Raw genomic sequence first — 17036 nt, forward strand, 5'->3', positions numbered from 1 at the left:
ATAATGTGATCTCTAAGTCCTTGGAATGTTCTGCCTGATAAGAGTGTCTTTGTTTACCTGGGGCTTTGGGCCACACCAGACAGTCTAACAATGTGATTTATGGTGAGGGCTTTGGGCCATGTGGTATCATCTCTACCTCTGGTGGGGCTGGCCAGTAGTCAGTCACACTGGCAGTCAACCATGTCTATGTGACCAAACCCCAATAAAAACTCTGCATACCAAGGCTCAGGTGAGCTTCCCTGGATGGCAATACTCCATGTGTATTGCCATACATTGTTGCCTGGAGAATTTAGTGTTGTCCATGACTCCACTAGGAGATGACAACTGCCGGCTTGCATGGGGAACTCTCCTGGTCTTTGCCCCATGCGTCTCTTCCCTTGGCTGATTTGATCTGTATCCTACCACTGTAATTAACCATAACCATGAGTATAGCCACTTTCAATGATTTCTGTGAGTCATTATAGCAAATTATCAATCTGAGGGTAGTCTTGAGGACTACCTGAATGGTGTCAGAAGCAAGATGGTCTTGGGTATCCCTGATATCTGTAGTTGGTGTCAGAAGTGACTGCAGTCTTGGGGACAGTCCTTTCCTGAACTTGATAATTCCCCAAAGTGAGACATTCTTTTATCCTTGAAAATATTTTTGGTGACATTTTGGTTGCACAATTTTACTAATATGACAGTCCTTATGGCTGTTCCCAGATATTCCAGGTTTTTCCTTCTAGATATGTGATAGAATTGCACTTTCTCACCCACCTAAATTTGAGTGTGGCCATTTTGATGAGCTTTGACCAATGAAATGAGAATGGAATTGACGTGAGGTTAGATGCATAAGATACAATTATGCATCCCACTGCCTCTTCCCCTCTGCCACAAACTGATAACTTTCTAGATAGTAACTGTTCCATCATTCTTGGTCCCAGAATGAAGACAAGAGGGACCAGAGCTCCCAGCTGAATTATGAGAGAAACATAGCATGACTGAGAATTAAACCATTATCGTGTTAAATCCTTGTGGTTTGCAGTTATTTGTTATACAGCATAACCTAGACTATTCTGATTCAAACCACCAAAATCACTATTTGTTCATAGCATGACAATGACATTCCCTACAAAAGGACTATACAGAGATGCTCTTTTTAAAAATTATTATTGGCATAATTCTGTGGTCCTTAGCTTGAAATGAAGTATATCACAATTGTCTGTCCAGCATTCTTTTAGATATGGCCGTATCTGTCAAAATCTAATGTAGTTGAACAAATAATTCCATATCTAGGATTATTATTCAGTAATGTCTGCAGAGGTGCACTAAGACATGATTTTCATAATAGTAAAAACTAAATTTCAGCAATAGGATAATAGTTAAAGGAATTGTGATTTTTCCATATAAGGGGAACTTCTCACTCATCCACTACAAAATATGAGGGGGAGACCTCCTATTCCAACCACGATAAACAGAGACTAGATTTACCCTCTATGGAAGAAAAAAAGGTGGGGAGGAGACAAAATATTAGAAACAACAGCTTTCAAGACACAAGACATCAGAAGCCCTATGAGCGCCGCCATTTTACTGCATTGAGAGCTTCTAGACTGCTATACAGGAAGGGGGAACCCGGGCTGAGTTTAGTGGACCCCCTGAACTTAGGTATTTGTGATATGCCACTAAAGCAGTACTTAGGGGGATAGTTATAGCACTGAATGCCTATATTAGAATAGAAGGAAAGTTCAAAATTAATGAACTCCACTTCCACCTTGAGAAACTAGAAAAAGTATATCAAATTAAACTCAAAGTAAACAAAGGAAATAACTATCAGAATAGAAATGAATGAAATACAAAACAGAGAAAACAATTCAGAAAATCAATGAAACCGAAAGCTGGTTCTTGGAGAAAAACAATAAAATTGTTAATACTTTAGCCCGACTGAACCAGTAAAAAAAGAGTGTAGAGACAAATTACCAATATCAGGAATGAGAGAAGTGACATCATTACAGATACTACAGACATTAAAAGGATAATAAGAGAATATTATGAACAATATTATGCCAGTCAATTTAACAACTTAGATGAAACGGACAAATTTCTTAAAAAATGCAAACGTCCAAAGCTCACTCAAGAAGAAATAGATAACATGAGTAGCTCTATGTCTACTAAAGTAATTGAATTTGTAGATAAAAACCTTCCCACAAAATAAACTCCAGGCCCAGATGGTTTCATTGGTAAGTTCTACCAAATATTTAAGAATAAATAATCCATTTTTATACAAACTCTTCTAGAATATTGAAGAGGAGGAAGTACTTCCCAACTTGTTCTATGAGGCCAGCATTACTTGTTATCAAAATCTGAGAAGAATACTATAAGCAAAGAAAATTACAAGTCAATATCCCCTATGAACATAGATGCAGAAATTCTAAACAAAATTTTAGCAAATTGAATTAAACAATAGATTAAAAAGATAATAAATTATGACCAAGTCAAGTTTATCCTGGGAATGCAAGATTGGTTTAACATTTAAAAAGGAATAATGTAATTCACCATTTTAACAAACTAAAAAAGAAAACCGTAAGACCATCTCAATAGATACGTAAAAAGCATTTGACAAAATTGAATATCACCTATTCATTAAAAAAACAAGAAGGAAGCTCTCAGCAAAGTAAGAATGGAAGGGAGCTTCCTCAACCCGATGAAGGGCATCTATCAAAAGGCTATAGGTAACAACATACTTACTGATTAAAGATTGAATGCTTTCCGCCTAAGTTCAAGAACAAGCCAAGGGTGTCTGCTCTCACCAGTAATCTTCAACACTGTACTGTAGGTAAAGAGCAGTCAGGCAAGGGAAAGAAATTAAAAGCATGTATTTTGGAAAGGAAGAAGTAAAACTGTCTTTATTCACAGACAACATGATTGTCTATGTAGAAAATCCAGTGGAATGTACTAGATTCCAATGGAAGCTTCTAGAACTAAAAAGTGATTTTTAGCAAGGTTGCAAGATATAAGATCAATGTACACAAATCAATTATATTTCTATATATTGGCAACAAATAATTAGAAATTTAAAATATAAAAAGACATACTATTTACAACAGCATTTTAAAAACTATAAAATACCTAGGGATATCTCTGGAAAAAAATGTGTGCAAGACCTGGATGAAAACTCAAGCATTGCTGGGAGAAATTAAAGAAGAGTTAAATAAGTGGAGTGATATATTGTGTTCATCAATTTGAAAACCCAATGTTTTTAAGATATCAGTTCTCCCCAAATTGATTTCTAGATTCAAGGTTATCTCTGGCAAGATCCCAGCAAGATTTTCTGTAGATATTGACAATCTGAGTCTAAAATGCAAAGAATATAGAATAGCCAAGACAGTCTTGAAAGAGAACAAGTTGTAGGGCTAAAACTACCTGATTTTAATAATTATTATAAAGTTACAGAAATCAAGACAGTGTGATATTGGCATAAAGATGGGCAAATATATCAATTAAACAGAATAGAGGGTCTAAAAATAGACCCACACATACATGGATAACTGATTTTCCACAAAGATGCAGAGGCAGTTCAGTGGAGAAAAACAATAGTCTTTTCAAAAGCTAGTAATGAAATAACTGGATATACATATACAAAAAAAGTGAACTTTGATTCATATACAAAAGTTAACTCAAATGAATCATACATCTAGATGTAAAATCTAAAATTATAAACCATATAGGAGAAAATCTTTGTGAACTTGGCTTAGGCAAAGATTTCTTAGATTTGACATCATGATCCTTAGAAGATCAAACTGATAAACTGAACCTCAACAAAATGAATATTTCTGCCCTTTTGGAGTATAGAAAGGCAAGTCACAGACTGGAAAAAAATGGTTATAAGTCATATATCTGAGAGGGAATTTGTATGCAGAATATATGAAGAATTCTCCAAGCTCAATGAGAAAACAGACAACCCAATTAAAATTAGGCAAAAGACTTTAACAGACACATCACCAAGGAGGTTGTACAGATGGCAAGTAAGTACGTGAAAAAATGCTCAACAGCATTTTTCACTAGGGAAATGTAAGTTAAAACTGCATTGTGATACGTCTAGACATCTATTAGATTAAAAAGTGTGGGTGAGAATGCAGAGGAAATGGAACTGTAATACGTTTCTGGTGGGAATATAAAACAGCCTCATTGGAAAAGACATTGGCAGTCTTTTTTAGAAGCTAAACATACATGTATTATATAATGCAGCTCTTCCATACTAGGTGTTCACCCAAGAGAAATGAAAGCATATGTCCATACAAAGATGTGTAATGTTCATACCAGCATTATTTATAATAACCAAAACCCAAAAACAACCCAAATATCCATCATCAGGTGAATGTATAAACAAACTGTGTTATATCCATAAAATGGAATACTACATAGCAATAAAAAGGAAAGAACTATGTATGATACATGCAACAACATGGATGAATCTCAAAACAATTATGCTGAGTGCAAATAACCAGACAAAAAAGAGTACACACTCTGATTCAATTTACAAAAAATTCTAGAAAATGTGAACTAATCTATAGTGTCAGAAAGCAGATGGGGGAGAGGTTGAAGGAGGGATTACAGAAGGGCATACGGACACTTTCGGGAGAAATTCGTATGTTCATTACCTTCACTGCAGCAATGGTTTCAAGGTGTCCAAACTTATCAAATTGTACATTTTAAGCATGTGCAGTTTATCTTGTCAGTTATACCTCAATAAAGATGTTTGTAAAAACAAAGAAGAAGTAGGGGGATCTATATGTGTTGATAGAGAACTATGTCCATGGTGTAGTAAGCAAAAGAAGTTCCAGAACATTATATACAATTTGATCTCAGATTTTTTTCAAACTAACAAATGAGAATAATAAAATCCTTGCCTCTCACTGGATACTTTTGGGTGTGTACCAAAGGTCTAGTCATTTACACAATGAACAGTGGTTATCCCCAGGGAATGAGATGTGGAGCAGGACAAGGAAGTGATATATACATATTTAACACTGAGCTGTTAACACTTTTGATATTTTAAGTTTCAATTCTTTGTATACTAATAAAGGGTGCACTTTCCAGGGAGGTTTTAAGTTCTAGAAACTGGAATTGCAAATTCACTCCCATTCGGAGAGGCTGGTAGTCAGTTTCACGGCGCAGGTGGCTACAGCGATTTCGGTGAAGGCGGCGGGCAGAAACTTCCCACTAACCAACTAAGAAGGTGCCCTGCGGACTCTTGCGCAGGTGTGAGCTGGCGCGCACGGTCTCCCGCGAAAAGTGGAGCTGCGCGCATGCGTGAACGCCAGCGGGTGGGTCTGGGAGACGCCTGTGGGCTCAGGGGTCTTCGCCACGGGCCCAGCGCACTCCGCTCCAGTGTAGCGGCTTCGAGCTGGGACGGGGTGGGCTGGTCCCGCCGCCGCAGCCTGGCCCACGAACACCGGGGCGCGCGCGGAAACATACGCGGTTCTGTGTTGCAAGGTAGCCTTTCCTTCTGGGGGGCGCGGTGGTGTGCGGGGATTGCGCCTCTGCTGGCTTTGCGAAAAGCCGCGGGCCGGAACGCGGGTCCTGACTCGGGCGGGTTGTGGTTTGGGGACCGGGAGGTGCCCCGCCCAGCGCACTTTCTCCGGGAACGAGGAGGTGTGACCTGGCCTCCGCAGCCGGGGCGCTGCCCACCGAGGGCCGCCCGAGGCGGGGAGAGGGAGGGGGGGCCCCTGGCTAACGACCCCACCCGGCCCCAGGCCAGGCCACCTTGCCAACCTCCACCCCCGCATTTGACTTGCGTTGAGGTCGGGTCTTACGTCTGGTTTTTACAGCCACAGGTGGTTGGTTTTTTCCCGTGGTCGTTTTTCTGCAGGGCCCAGCTCGGGACCCAGGTTTCCCGAATTCAATCATTTTGTTCATCTTTGGAGGGTAAGCTCTGAAAGGATTGCATTCGTCTTAACCTCTCTCTCTCTCTCTCTCTCTCAAACGCGCATTACATGTTTCCAGTCCATGTAGTTGATGAGAATGCTAAGTGATTGATACACGCGGTTGCTTTTGCACGACTACTTGAAGGGTTTTCCTTTTACAGGAGGATCGTGTTAAGAGTTTAAATTTACAAAGGCTTGTCTGGGAGAAAAGTAGACTCAAGCCTTTCCTGTGAGTTGGAAGAATCTATTCTCTCTTAGGTATACTGGTTTTGTTTTTAGCACCTGTGCCCAGAAAGTTTCCCCAAAGTTGAAAAATTATGATTATTTCCTCAGAAAAATGTTGCAAAATGCCTTCCTGAACTCTTTGTATTAATTGTTGGATCCCTTGGTGTACCCAGCCCTAAGATAGGGCTTTCCCCACGTCAGAAGGCTTCCCCGTAGGGGGCCTGGCTTCCTGTGCTCGCTCCTTTTTCTCTTCCAGAGTTGGGAGTAGAGGTGGTGAGGGTTAAGAGAGGGGAACGGCTGGGCCTCCCTTTCAAGGATTTTTAACAGATAGCTCAGTTCAAGTTCTGTTTAACCTTCTCCTTGCATCTCAAAAGGTGTTTTGAATCCACATGTATTTTGAAAACTTCAGTTTTCATGAGTCATTTAAAAGCAAACTTACCTATTTTAAAATTAAAAGTTTTCCTGAAAAATAAATATATCTTGATACAACAGAGACTATTGAGAGTGTATAGAAAATTGCTAAATCAATGAAAAAATATAACACCAAAAAGTTGGCAGTTACTGCTTTAGGAAAGATTTGACATAAATACTAATTTTTCTCCTGTTGAAACCTTGATGATATTGTAATTTGACTTTCATATTTTAAGAAATTGTAGGTTTTAGATTTAGAAGGGAACTTAAGGGTCGTGTGGGCTGCAAAGAACATAAATATTTTTGAAAACATCCCTAAAAAATTGTTTGTCCTCTGTTTGGGATATGTTTAGTGGGAGGATTTTGCCCCTCAGCACAATTTGCTTCTATTAGAATGCTGTGTGTTTCAAAGCTATATTTTGGAATAAATCTTCTGCTCTCCTGCCAGGTCATGCCTCCCTGGTCATCGCACTGGTGACTGGGATTTCAGACCCCTTAGCAGAGACCATGTGCCTGTGGTGGCAGCAGCCTGATTTCTCAGTGTACCACCTTAGAAAAGTAGCTTAAATAAAGAACATTTGCTCATTATTTCTGTTCATCTTCATCTTGCTGCTTCCAACGAATTTGTCTAACCTTCTAGATAGTTTTGAATTTTTATTCTTTATCTGTAGTATTTACACAATATTTCTACTGTTGCGACTATTAAAAACTTGAAACTTTTAAAAGTGCCTTTTGTTTATTCATTTCACCAATCTGGAGGAATCTGGTGATGGTGCAGAAGATATGGCTTTGGATGTTTAGCTTTTCGTCTAACCTGTCTTTGATTATCTTTCCCTCAAGAATCCTGTGGGAGATTTCTTAGATACTTTTAGAGGCTCCGATTCACAGGGTCACCTTATCTACCAAATTAATAGACGTATCAAAAAAAGGAAATTGGGTTACGGTGGATAGTGAAGCCACCAAGTGGACTTTGAGTCATCGTTGCATTCTTTCCCAAGTGCTTACAAACCTGCTTTATACTCTAGAATTGTGATCAGTGTCAGGCTTGCTCATCTCTCCCTTTTCCAAATTGTGGCTTACCACCCAATGGGATTCTGAATTCTGGGTCTGTCTTCCACCAGCCCTCACACTTTCAGATAGTGACTCTAAAACAGCAGTCAAATTCGTTCAGCCACCAGGGAAGTAATTCATCTGATCTTAAAGACTCCAGTGAACTGATCTGAGTTAGGTACTTTGGTACCACCTTATGGGTCTTAGGTAGTGATTCCCTATTTATATACCTTTACTAGATCTCTTCAGTGTTCTCTAGCATAAAGAATGGGCTGCACACACAGAATCAGCCGTATTGATAACTCAGTAGAACATTTTCTGCAGTAAATAAAATTGTGTGTCGTCTGATTGGGGAAATATGTCACTTGACTTTTCTTTCTCTTATTTGTGGTGTTCCTCTGAAAGTGTACCTGGTGGCTCCTTTCTGCCTACTTCTGGAGTGGAATGTAAAGGAGAGAGAGATGGCCTTGCCATTATCTGGAAAATAGTGTTTTGGATGATAGTAGAACAACACTTGGCAGTGGGGAAATCAAATTGTGGATATTGACCTCTAATTCATTCTCCCTGTCTGTCCTCCAAAGTTCTATTTTAGGAGTAGGCTTCAGAGAGAAGTTGAGAGCTGGCAGGTGGTAGGCATTAGAGATTTAAGAGACGTTTTTAGCGGATCGATAGGTTGCCTCCTCCACCTCCTGTGTGTAACTGAGTTAGGCTCACAAAAATTAGCACAATGCATTTATTTATTTTTACTTATGATACTTATTCATGATGTCCAGGCAGTGAGTTTTATCCTGGTGTAGACCTGTTATTATTTTCTTCCATGTCCATAGACTGCTCCTAATTCTGATAAGTCACTGTGCCTAAAATTGATCAGACCTCAAAGAGAGTATGAATCAATCGATTATGAACGAATCAATTATATGTCTCAATATAAGTGAAAAAATAAAAACCACAGAAGCTTATGTTAACAGCAGACTAGTCAAACAAACTACATTCATATGGGAATGAGAAAAAATCAAAGTTCTGTCTGCTTAATTATTTTAACTGTAGTGGCGTTACGTGCTGCTAAAAACTGGAACTGAAAGATTTACACAGCCTATGAACAAATAAATGTAATCATGGGCTACCTTCAATGTTTTGTAATACCTCTCCATATGTGTTTGTTAAAATGTGGATTTTCAGAGCCCTCCTTTGACTGTTTGATCCACACACAGCCTTTTATTTGAGCAGAACTTCACATGTAATTCCTGGCAAGTGTTGCAGTATTTCCATTTATCAGGCTAATGTGGTTTTTTTTTTGTTTTGTTTTTAATGGACAGGTTTTCTTCTGAGTAGAAAATAGTTTGGGAATCAGTAATTTCCTGACAAAAACTTTCAGCATATACAATGATATTTAAATATCCTAAGCATAAAAATTATTGGGATTTTACTTATATATCCTGATAAATGTGTTTTTGTGCTGTCTTGCCAAGCTAGGAAGTGAAGTCAAATGGATGTTGGCGAGCACCCCATGGCAGCAGTCACTTCATTTCGCTTGTTCAGAGGGGACTCTAACTTGGAAGCCTTCTTTAGGTAAGATAGTTGGTGGTTTGAAAAGGAAATAGCAGTTTTGAAAAGTGATTGTATATGCTTAGGCTGGAATTTCAAGCTACTAAAGATCAACTTGTCTTGCGTTCTAATATTTTCCTGATGCTCATTGCTATAAAATTATTATATATAAAAGTTATGATTTGTGGGTGGGTTTTATATTCTGAAAATTAATGTACATGAGGAAAAAGAAAACTAAGGTGTTATTTTTAATAGAATTATTGGTACCTAATATCCTGAAGTTCTTTATGGTGGTTCTGTCAGTGAATTGGCAATTTAATGATTGTGATGAGTGAACAGGTTTAACGTTTAATCCATGTTGATGCAGATTTAATGTGTAGCGCAATCCCCTTATTCAGAACCGCAAGGCAGTTTTCTAACTGGACGTTTGGATGAAGTCTTTGTTTTATTTTTGGCTTCACTGCTTTTTTAATGACAGATTATGTTAGGGATAACTTTTTTGTAATCCCTTAGTAAAATTTTAACTCTCCATTCTGTAGGCTACCAAATAAATCAGTTACAAGCCAAATGTCAATAAACGTGCTCCACATCAGAGTTGAGAATCTAGTGTCCATTCCTCTACCTTCCCTGGGCCATCGTATTCCCTTTTAGGGAATTAGCCCTTTAAAATAGTATATGCTTTGAATTATCGATGTCAGCAGTTTCATGTATTCTACATTGTATTGCTCAGTTATGCACATAACTGGTTTAGTCAGATTAAAGTGTGTAGTAGCTCTTTTGCCTGATGATTGAGATACATGTGTTTTCCTTTTTTTCTCCAAACCCTAAAGATGACCTTTCATTTTGTTCAGTGACTTTATAGGTCATTCCTGTTTCTGGGATCCACCTCTATGTTGTGGTTAAGAAATGTTTCACATCAGACAGAGTGACTCACAGACAGAGATATTTACATATTAAATAGATATTTCATTAGAGTTGAAGGTAGATTTCAATTATGACACCAACTCTTCCACATATACATTCCTAACATTCAGGGGTAAAGAGAGGGTTATATAGTCAACATAAGTTCAGAACTACTCTTATCATTATTTTACCTTTTAAATTATTGTATACTTAAAATACTTTAGATTCTTATGTAAAATCTATGTACAGGATTATATACTTGGGTATATCTAGACCTGAAATTTCTTGGAACTTAGTTGTGTCTCAAGCTGACTAATACCTGGAGAGTCATCATTTCTTTTCGTTGGGAAAGAATGCTCATTCCTTTGCTATTTTACATTGGCTGGTAAGGAACCAGTATGCTGGTCACACAGCTTCTGTCCCTGCTATATCCCACTTCTCTACAGCTCTTGTGTCCTGGGTGTCATCTGAACATTGTCACAGGTCATTTGACTTTTTGTTAGAATTGTGCTCCAACTTAAGTAATGTCATGAAATTTATTCAGGAAGATTCACTGGACAATTTAATATAACAACAATGACTGCAGCATATATTGAGCAGTTACTGTGTCCTGGCACTTAAGATACTTTAATCCTCTCAATAACCTTATGAGATTGGTACTGCAGTTCTCCCTGCTTTTCAGATGAGGAAACTGAGGCTTAAGTTAATTTGCTCAGACAAGATCCCATGGTCAGTAAATGGCAGAGCTGGGACTTACCCAGATTTATGCTTTTAATTATGTTTCACGGGCTCCCAGACCCCCTGGGAGTTCTTAGCACAATTGCAGTGCGATAGTGAGAATACAGTCATTGACGAGGAATAAACCTGGCACTTACACTGCTTCCTTGGACCTTTCCTCCTGGAAGCCTCCCCAACCACTCGCTCCCACATACAAACTCAAATACATGCCCTTCCCTTAATCTTCCATTGCAACTTGTCCCAACTTCAGTGATGGCATGTATCACCGTATTTTGCCGTTTCATCATAGCTCTTTGAGAGCAGGTCCCCTCCTATTTATCTCTGTATCCCTAGCACATAGTAGTACCTATCAATGCATGAAAGTGGACGGTTCTTGTCAAAATTGTATTAAACTGTTTCTCATTTTCTAATGTTGTTATTCCATACAATTAAAGCAAAATATATGATGGAAATGTGGGGAAAGTGGTCACTTAACATTGTTTAATGTTTACAGAATGAAGAGGAACAATTTATCTGTTGGGAATAAAGTTGTCCAGTCTTCACCAGCAGTGAAACAGCCTAAACTTGGGTTCTACTCTTCTCTCAACCAGACTCATACATACACTGTCCTTCTAGACTGGGGGAGTTTGCCTCACTACGTAGTGTTACGCATTTTTCAGTATCTTCCTTTAATGGATCGGGCCCGGGCATCTTCTGTATGTAGGAGATGGAATGAAGTTTTTCATATTCCTGACCTTTGGAGAAAGTTTGAGTTTGAACTGAACAAGTCAGCTACTTCATATTTTAACTCCACTCATCCTGATCTCATTCAGCAGATCATTAAAAAGCATGCTGCCCATCTCCAGTATGTCAGCTTTAAGGTAAGAGAAATAAACATTAAATAAAAACAATGACTTGGGTTTTCTTGACATTTGTGTATAACTAGATCATTATATTGAAGCAGTCAATGAATTTTGCAGAATTTTAATCCCAAACTATTTCCTATTTCTCTGTAGTTACTTGCATAGATTTAGGTGTAGCACTTGAGCTATAATTGAATAATTTAAACTTCAGTTTCCTTCATGTAGATGCCATTATTAAAATTCAGGTAATTGTATTTGAAAGTATAAATACAATTTGAAAGTGTAAATAAGATTTGAAAGTTTAAAGTGCTTAGAAAATTCACTTGTCATCATTTCTGTTTTTCATTTTTTATCTGAGATAGCGTGTATAGAGAAGAAAATTCTAATTTATTTTATAGCTTGAAGGGATAAGTATGGTTTTGCAGTTGAATTCTATTAAATAATTATATTGCCAATAACTTTCTGATAAGTTATATTCAGGAAATAAAGATTTTAAATTGTCTTTGTAGGTTGATAGTAGTACTGAATCAGCAGAAGCTGCCTGTGACATACTTTCTCAGCTGGTAAATTGTTCTATACAGACTTTGGGCTTGATTTCAACGGCCAAGCCAAGTTTTATGAATGTGTCAAAGGTAAAGATGCTAGACATTTTTGTGAGCTCTACTAACATTCTTAAATATTGTCGAACTAGTCAAAAATAATTCTATTCCTAAAAACAGACCATAACCCTACTTGCATTCAAATAATTATTTAAAGCCGTTTTCTGTTGACTAGCACTTATTTTTGATGAAATAGCTGATGCATGGTTTCATTCTTTAGATATATTCTGTAATTTTAGTAATTGTTTCACAGTAGATGTCATTAATATAAAAGTTAGATGTTATACTTAGAATTTTCAAGTGCCAGTTTACTTAGTTGCTTTGAATGTAGAGTGTGTAGGGCCAATAGTGGGTGTCTTTCCTGTAATTCTATAGTCTCTCCATTGGAGGTGGAACAATATAATGTTTAACTAAATGTCCTATACTGATTAGGATGATGATTGCATCCTTACAGTAGAAATTCTAAAACAGCAGTGGCTTGAAAACATGACTGAGGTTTATTTCTCTTACACTAAAGAAATCCATAGGTGCCACAGTCCATAGCTGGTATGAAGTTGTTTGGAACCCACGCCCCTTCTAGGCGCTCCATTCTCTCCAAGGTGTTTTCTTCATTTTCATTGCCCAAGATGGCTTTCTCAGTTCCAGCCATCACGTCCTTGTTCTAGACAGCTGGAGGGAAGAAATGGGGGCAGAAGGGTGTGCCCTCTCCTTTTTCAAGCTGTAAGTACCACAGGACTAGCCATAAGTACCTCATGGTGCTTCTGTCTGTCAGCCAGCCTAGCTCTGTGGCCACATCACATTTCTGGGAGGCTAGGACAGTCTTTTAGCTGGGTGGCAATGTGCCCAGCTAAAAATTGGAACCAGATTACCAAAAAAGAAAGGATGGATGGTTCCTAGGAAGCAACCAGCAGTCTTGGCCACAGAAACTGATGACTGTCTTCTCTTCATTCAGTCTTCAACTTGAAGGCCATTTCCTCAGGGAGGCCCTCCTTGACCACTTTTGCTAAAACAACACCCCCTCCTGTAGTTACTCACTAATGTACTACAGTATTTTCTTTTCTTTATATCCTTCATCAGGGCTTGAAATCACCTTGTTTATTTAACATGTTTACTCTCTTCTCCTCAGACAGAAAACATCAACCAACTCCTTGAAGGCAGGGATTCTATTTTGCTTATTTACTATTATAAACCCAGAATTAGAATAGTGCCTGATATGTAATAAGCACTAAACTATGGTTGTCTGTAAAACTGGCTAATGGAAACCTTCCTATGGAAGAGGACAGAGGAATAGTAGCATCTCCTTTCTCCCTAACTGGGTCATGGCTCTCCTCTAGCAAGCATTTCTGCTAGCCTGAAAAGAATGGGTCTTTTGGGGATTCAAGTAATTTAAGTAACCAGATGAAAACTTACTACTTCTAAATAGTTATTTCCTTGTTTATGAGCTAGGGAATCAGATCAACCTGAAATTCTGAGATTCTGGGTTGTCTCTCATGTTGCCCATCAGCTTCCAGGGCTAGCTTCTGGGTTAGCTGATGCAGTCACTAGAGTGGAGGACCAGCGATTAGCAGGCTTCATTTCAAGCTCTGCCTCCACAGCAAAATGAGCTCTGTGGCTTCTGGCAAAGTTGTGGATCTCTCTGAGCCTCAGTTTTTTCATTTGTAAACTGAGGGAAAGTAATGTAAAGATATAGCATTTTGCTAGGCATAAGAAGTACTAAACTAATATATTGTTACTGTGATGAAATATGTACTCTAATGCTTAAATGTGTCCTTCAGTACTAAAAGAGTTGGGTGAGAGTTGATTAAAAGGAAAATAAACCTTATATTTCTTAAGGAAAATGAGTGATCTATTTCTATTCCTCTAATAATTTTTGGCACCATAAAATTTAGTAAAGAGGTTTAGCTGTCCACCATTTAAAAATTTGTGTAAATCAGTTTACCATTAGTATAAACCAATGTTTTGTTATAAATGAATTGAGATGTATAACCACTTTGGTCATTCTGATAGGGACAATAGAGCCTTTGATAGAATCCAAGTTGATTTTGAAACAGGAAAAATGATCATGCATGGATTTCGTTTCCATACTTTCTATCTGTGTCAAAAAATACTGGATCTGAAAACTTGTGAAATTCCATCCATTTTGAAGTCAAACTGTAAACAAGCTTTAGTTTGTCAATCTTCAAAACAGAGAAAGTTTTCAAACTGTATCTTTGTTTAGATAATCTGCTAGAAAAAAATTTGGAAGAATATGACATCATTTATTCATCAACAATAAATATTGACCTTTTACTATGTGCCAGATACTATTTCAGGTGCTGGACATACAGGAGTGAATAAAACAGATAAGATTTCTGTTTCTTTTAGGCTAAGGGGTTGAATAGGTCCTGAAAGTACAATTTTAGGTTTTGTGGGTGATATAGTTCTGCTCACCTCTAGCACTGTAGTGTGAAAGCAGACATAGCATTACATAGATGAGGCAGCATGGCTTATGGTCAGACTTTAATTATGGACACTGAAGGAGCTTCATATAATTTTCACATATCACAAAATATTACTCCTTAAAAATTTTCTTTCAACCATTTGAAAATGTAAAAACCACGCTTAACTCATGAGTCATAGCAGTAACAAGCTGTGGACTGGATTTGGCTGGTGGGCCATAACTTGCCAACCTCTATTCTAGGAAATAAATATGATTATATCCTTTTAATATTGAAAAACAAATCCTTAAGATTGAAAATAATTGGAAGATGTGTTTATGAAATCTTTGAAATTTCTTCCTTTCTCACCATTCCATTTATTAATGGTAAAAGTATAAAACTATACTTTGTTATAGAAATGTCTTCTACTGGCTAATGGCACTGTAAAAAATAGTAATATGTTGATTGCTTTTATTATGTTAGTGTAAGCATGTTGATATAAATAGTTTTAATGAAATACTTAATTGAAGCTGTAGATGTTTAAATAATGTCTTTGTAATTTTTTTCTTATTGCCATGCTAGTCTCATTTTGTGTCAGCACTTACAGTTGTTTTTGTCAACTCAAAATCATTATCATCAATCAAAATTGAAGACACACCAGTGGATGATCCTTCTTTGAAGATTCTTGTGGCCAATAATAGTGATACTCTAAGACGCCTCAAAATGAGTAGCTGTCCTCATGTTTCGTCTGATGGTAGGTTATATTTTTTACGCTTGCATGATTTTTTTTATTATAGTAGTAGTAATAATGCAATTTCCTATTGAAAACTACATGCTTATGAGACATAATTCATTAATCTTTTTTCAAAAGACCTCTTAATTTATAAGCTACGTATAGTTTAAATTGCTTCTCCTAGGAGTATCTTAGTTATGGATATTTTTTATTACAAGTATAATTATATGTATCTTGGCATCCATCTCCTCAGAAATCATTACGTCTATTTTAGCAAATAATGAATAATACCAAATTTAAATTCACAAAATGTTCTATTAGTATCCATATTCTTTGTGTTTAAGGATTTTTCCCCATTTCCTGCAGGAATCCTTTGTGTAGCTGACCATTGTCAAGGTCTTAGAGAACTGGCATTAAATTATTACATGCTAAGTGATGAACTTCTCCTGGCACTTTCAAGTGAGACCCATGTTAACCTTGAGCATCTTCGAATAGATGTTGTGAGTGAAAATCCTGGACAAATCAAATTTCTTTCTATTAAAAAACAAAGTTGGGATGTACTCATTAAACACTCCCCTGGAGTTAATGTTGTTATGTACTTCTTTTTATATGAAGAGGAATTGGAGACGTTCTTCAAAGAAGAAACCCCTGTTACTCACCTTTATTTTGGTCGTTCCATAAGCAAAGCAGTTCTAGGACGGATAGGTCTTAACTGTCCACGACTAATAGAGTTAGTAGTATGTGCTCATGGTCTTCAGGCTCTTGATAATGAACTTATTTGTATTGCTGAACACTGTAAAAACTTAACAGCCTTGGGCCTCAGTCAATGTGAAGTTAGCTGCAGTGCATTCATTGAGTTTGTAAGACTATGTGGGAGAAGGCTAACCCAGCTCTCTATCATGGAGGAAGTTTTGATTCCTGATGATGATTATAGCCTAGATGAAATTCATGCTGAAGTCTCCAAATACCTGGGAAGAGTATGGTTCCCTGATGTCATGCCTCTCTGGTAATTGATTACCAAAGATTCTTAACTTTTTTTTTAATCTATAAGATTAGCTTCTTTCTGTGTCTGCAAATGTAAATTTTAAGATGCATTGCTGAAATGTCTTAGGTAAAATATTTTATTGTTTGCAAACTGTCTTAATGGATTACAGCAGAAACATTTGAGAAAATAAGAGGAATTTGAAAAGACAGAAACCATATATAGGGCACAGACACTGTATTGTGTATTAGATAGTTGATAGAAACAGTTGGTTTCTAGATAAGTTCCTCAGCCTTCCTTGAAGGTATATTTTGGCTTGCTAAATAAATTTATAATATTGAGCTCTGGATCCCTTAAATTATGTCATTTACAACTTTATATTGTTAATCATTTTTGTTTCATCTTGGTATTGATATATTTTACAAAATATTCAGTCCTAAAAACTAAGAGTACAATCAAAATATAGATACAGAGGCTGGCTTAATTGTACTCCATTTTTAGCACTATATAAGATCATATTATGATTCAATAAATAACTTCTAATTTTCAGTGCACTTTGAATTCTACTTTATTATATTACTTGGGAGAAAATGGGCATTAGATTAAAATTAAATAATGCTAATTCATTTTCTAAAGATACTGTGATTGGTAATTGATTAAATACACTACTGAGATAAAAAGGTAAATT

General features: G+C 37.1%; 1 protein-coding gene across 1 annotated transcript; it reads left to right on the top strand.

Moving 5' to 3' along the window:
* Positions 1-11269: 11269 nt before the first annotated feature.
* On the top strand, positions 11270-16376 carry FBXL21P (F-box and leucine rich repeat protein 21). Its single transcript, XM_004327986.2, has 4 exons — positions 11270-11635; positions 12127-12249; positions 15216-15387; positions 15733-16376. The coding sequence occupies exons 1-4, from the start codon at positions 11270-11272 to the stop codon at positions 16374-16376; spliced, it is 1305 nt and encodes a 434-aa protein (XP_004328034.1).
* The last annotated feature ends 660 nt before the right edge of the window (positions 16377-17036 follow it).

Source organism: Tursiops truncatus, chromosome 3, assembly GCF_011762595.2.
Source record: "Tursiops truncatus isolate mTurTru1 chromosome 3, mTurTru1.mat.Y, whole genome shotgun sequence".
Taxonomy (NCBI): Eukaryota; Metazoa; Chordata; class Mammalia; order Artiodactyla; family Delphinidae; genus Tursiops; species Tursiops truncatus.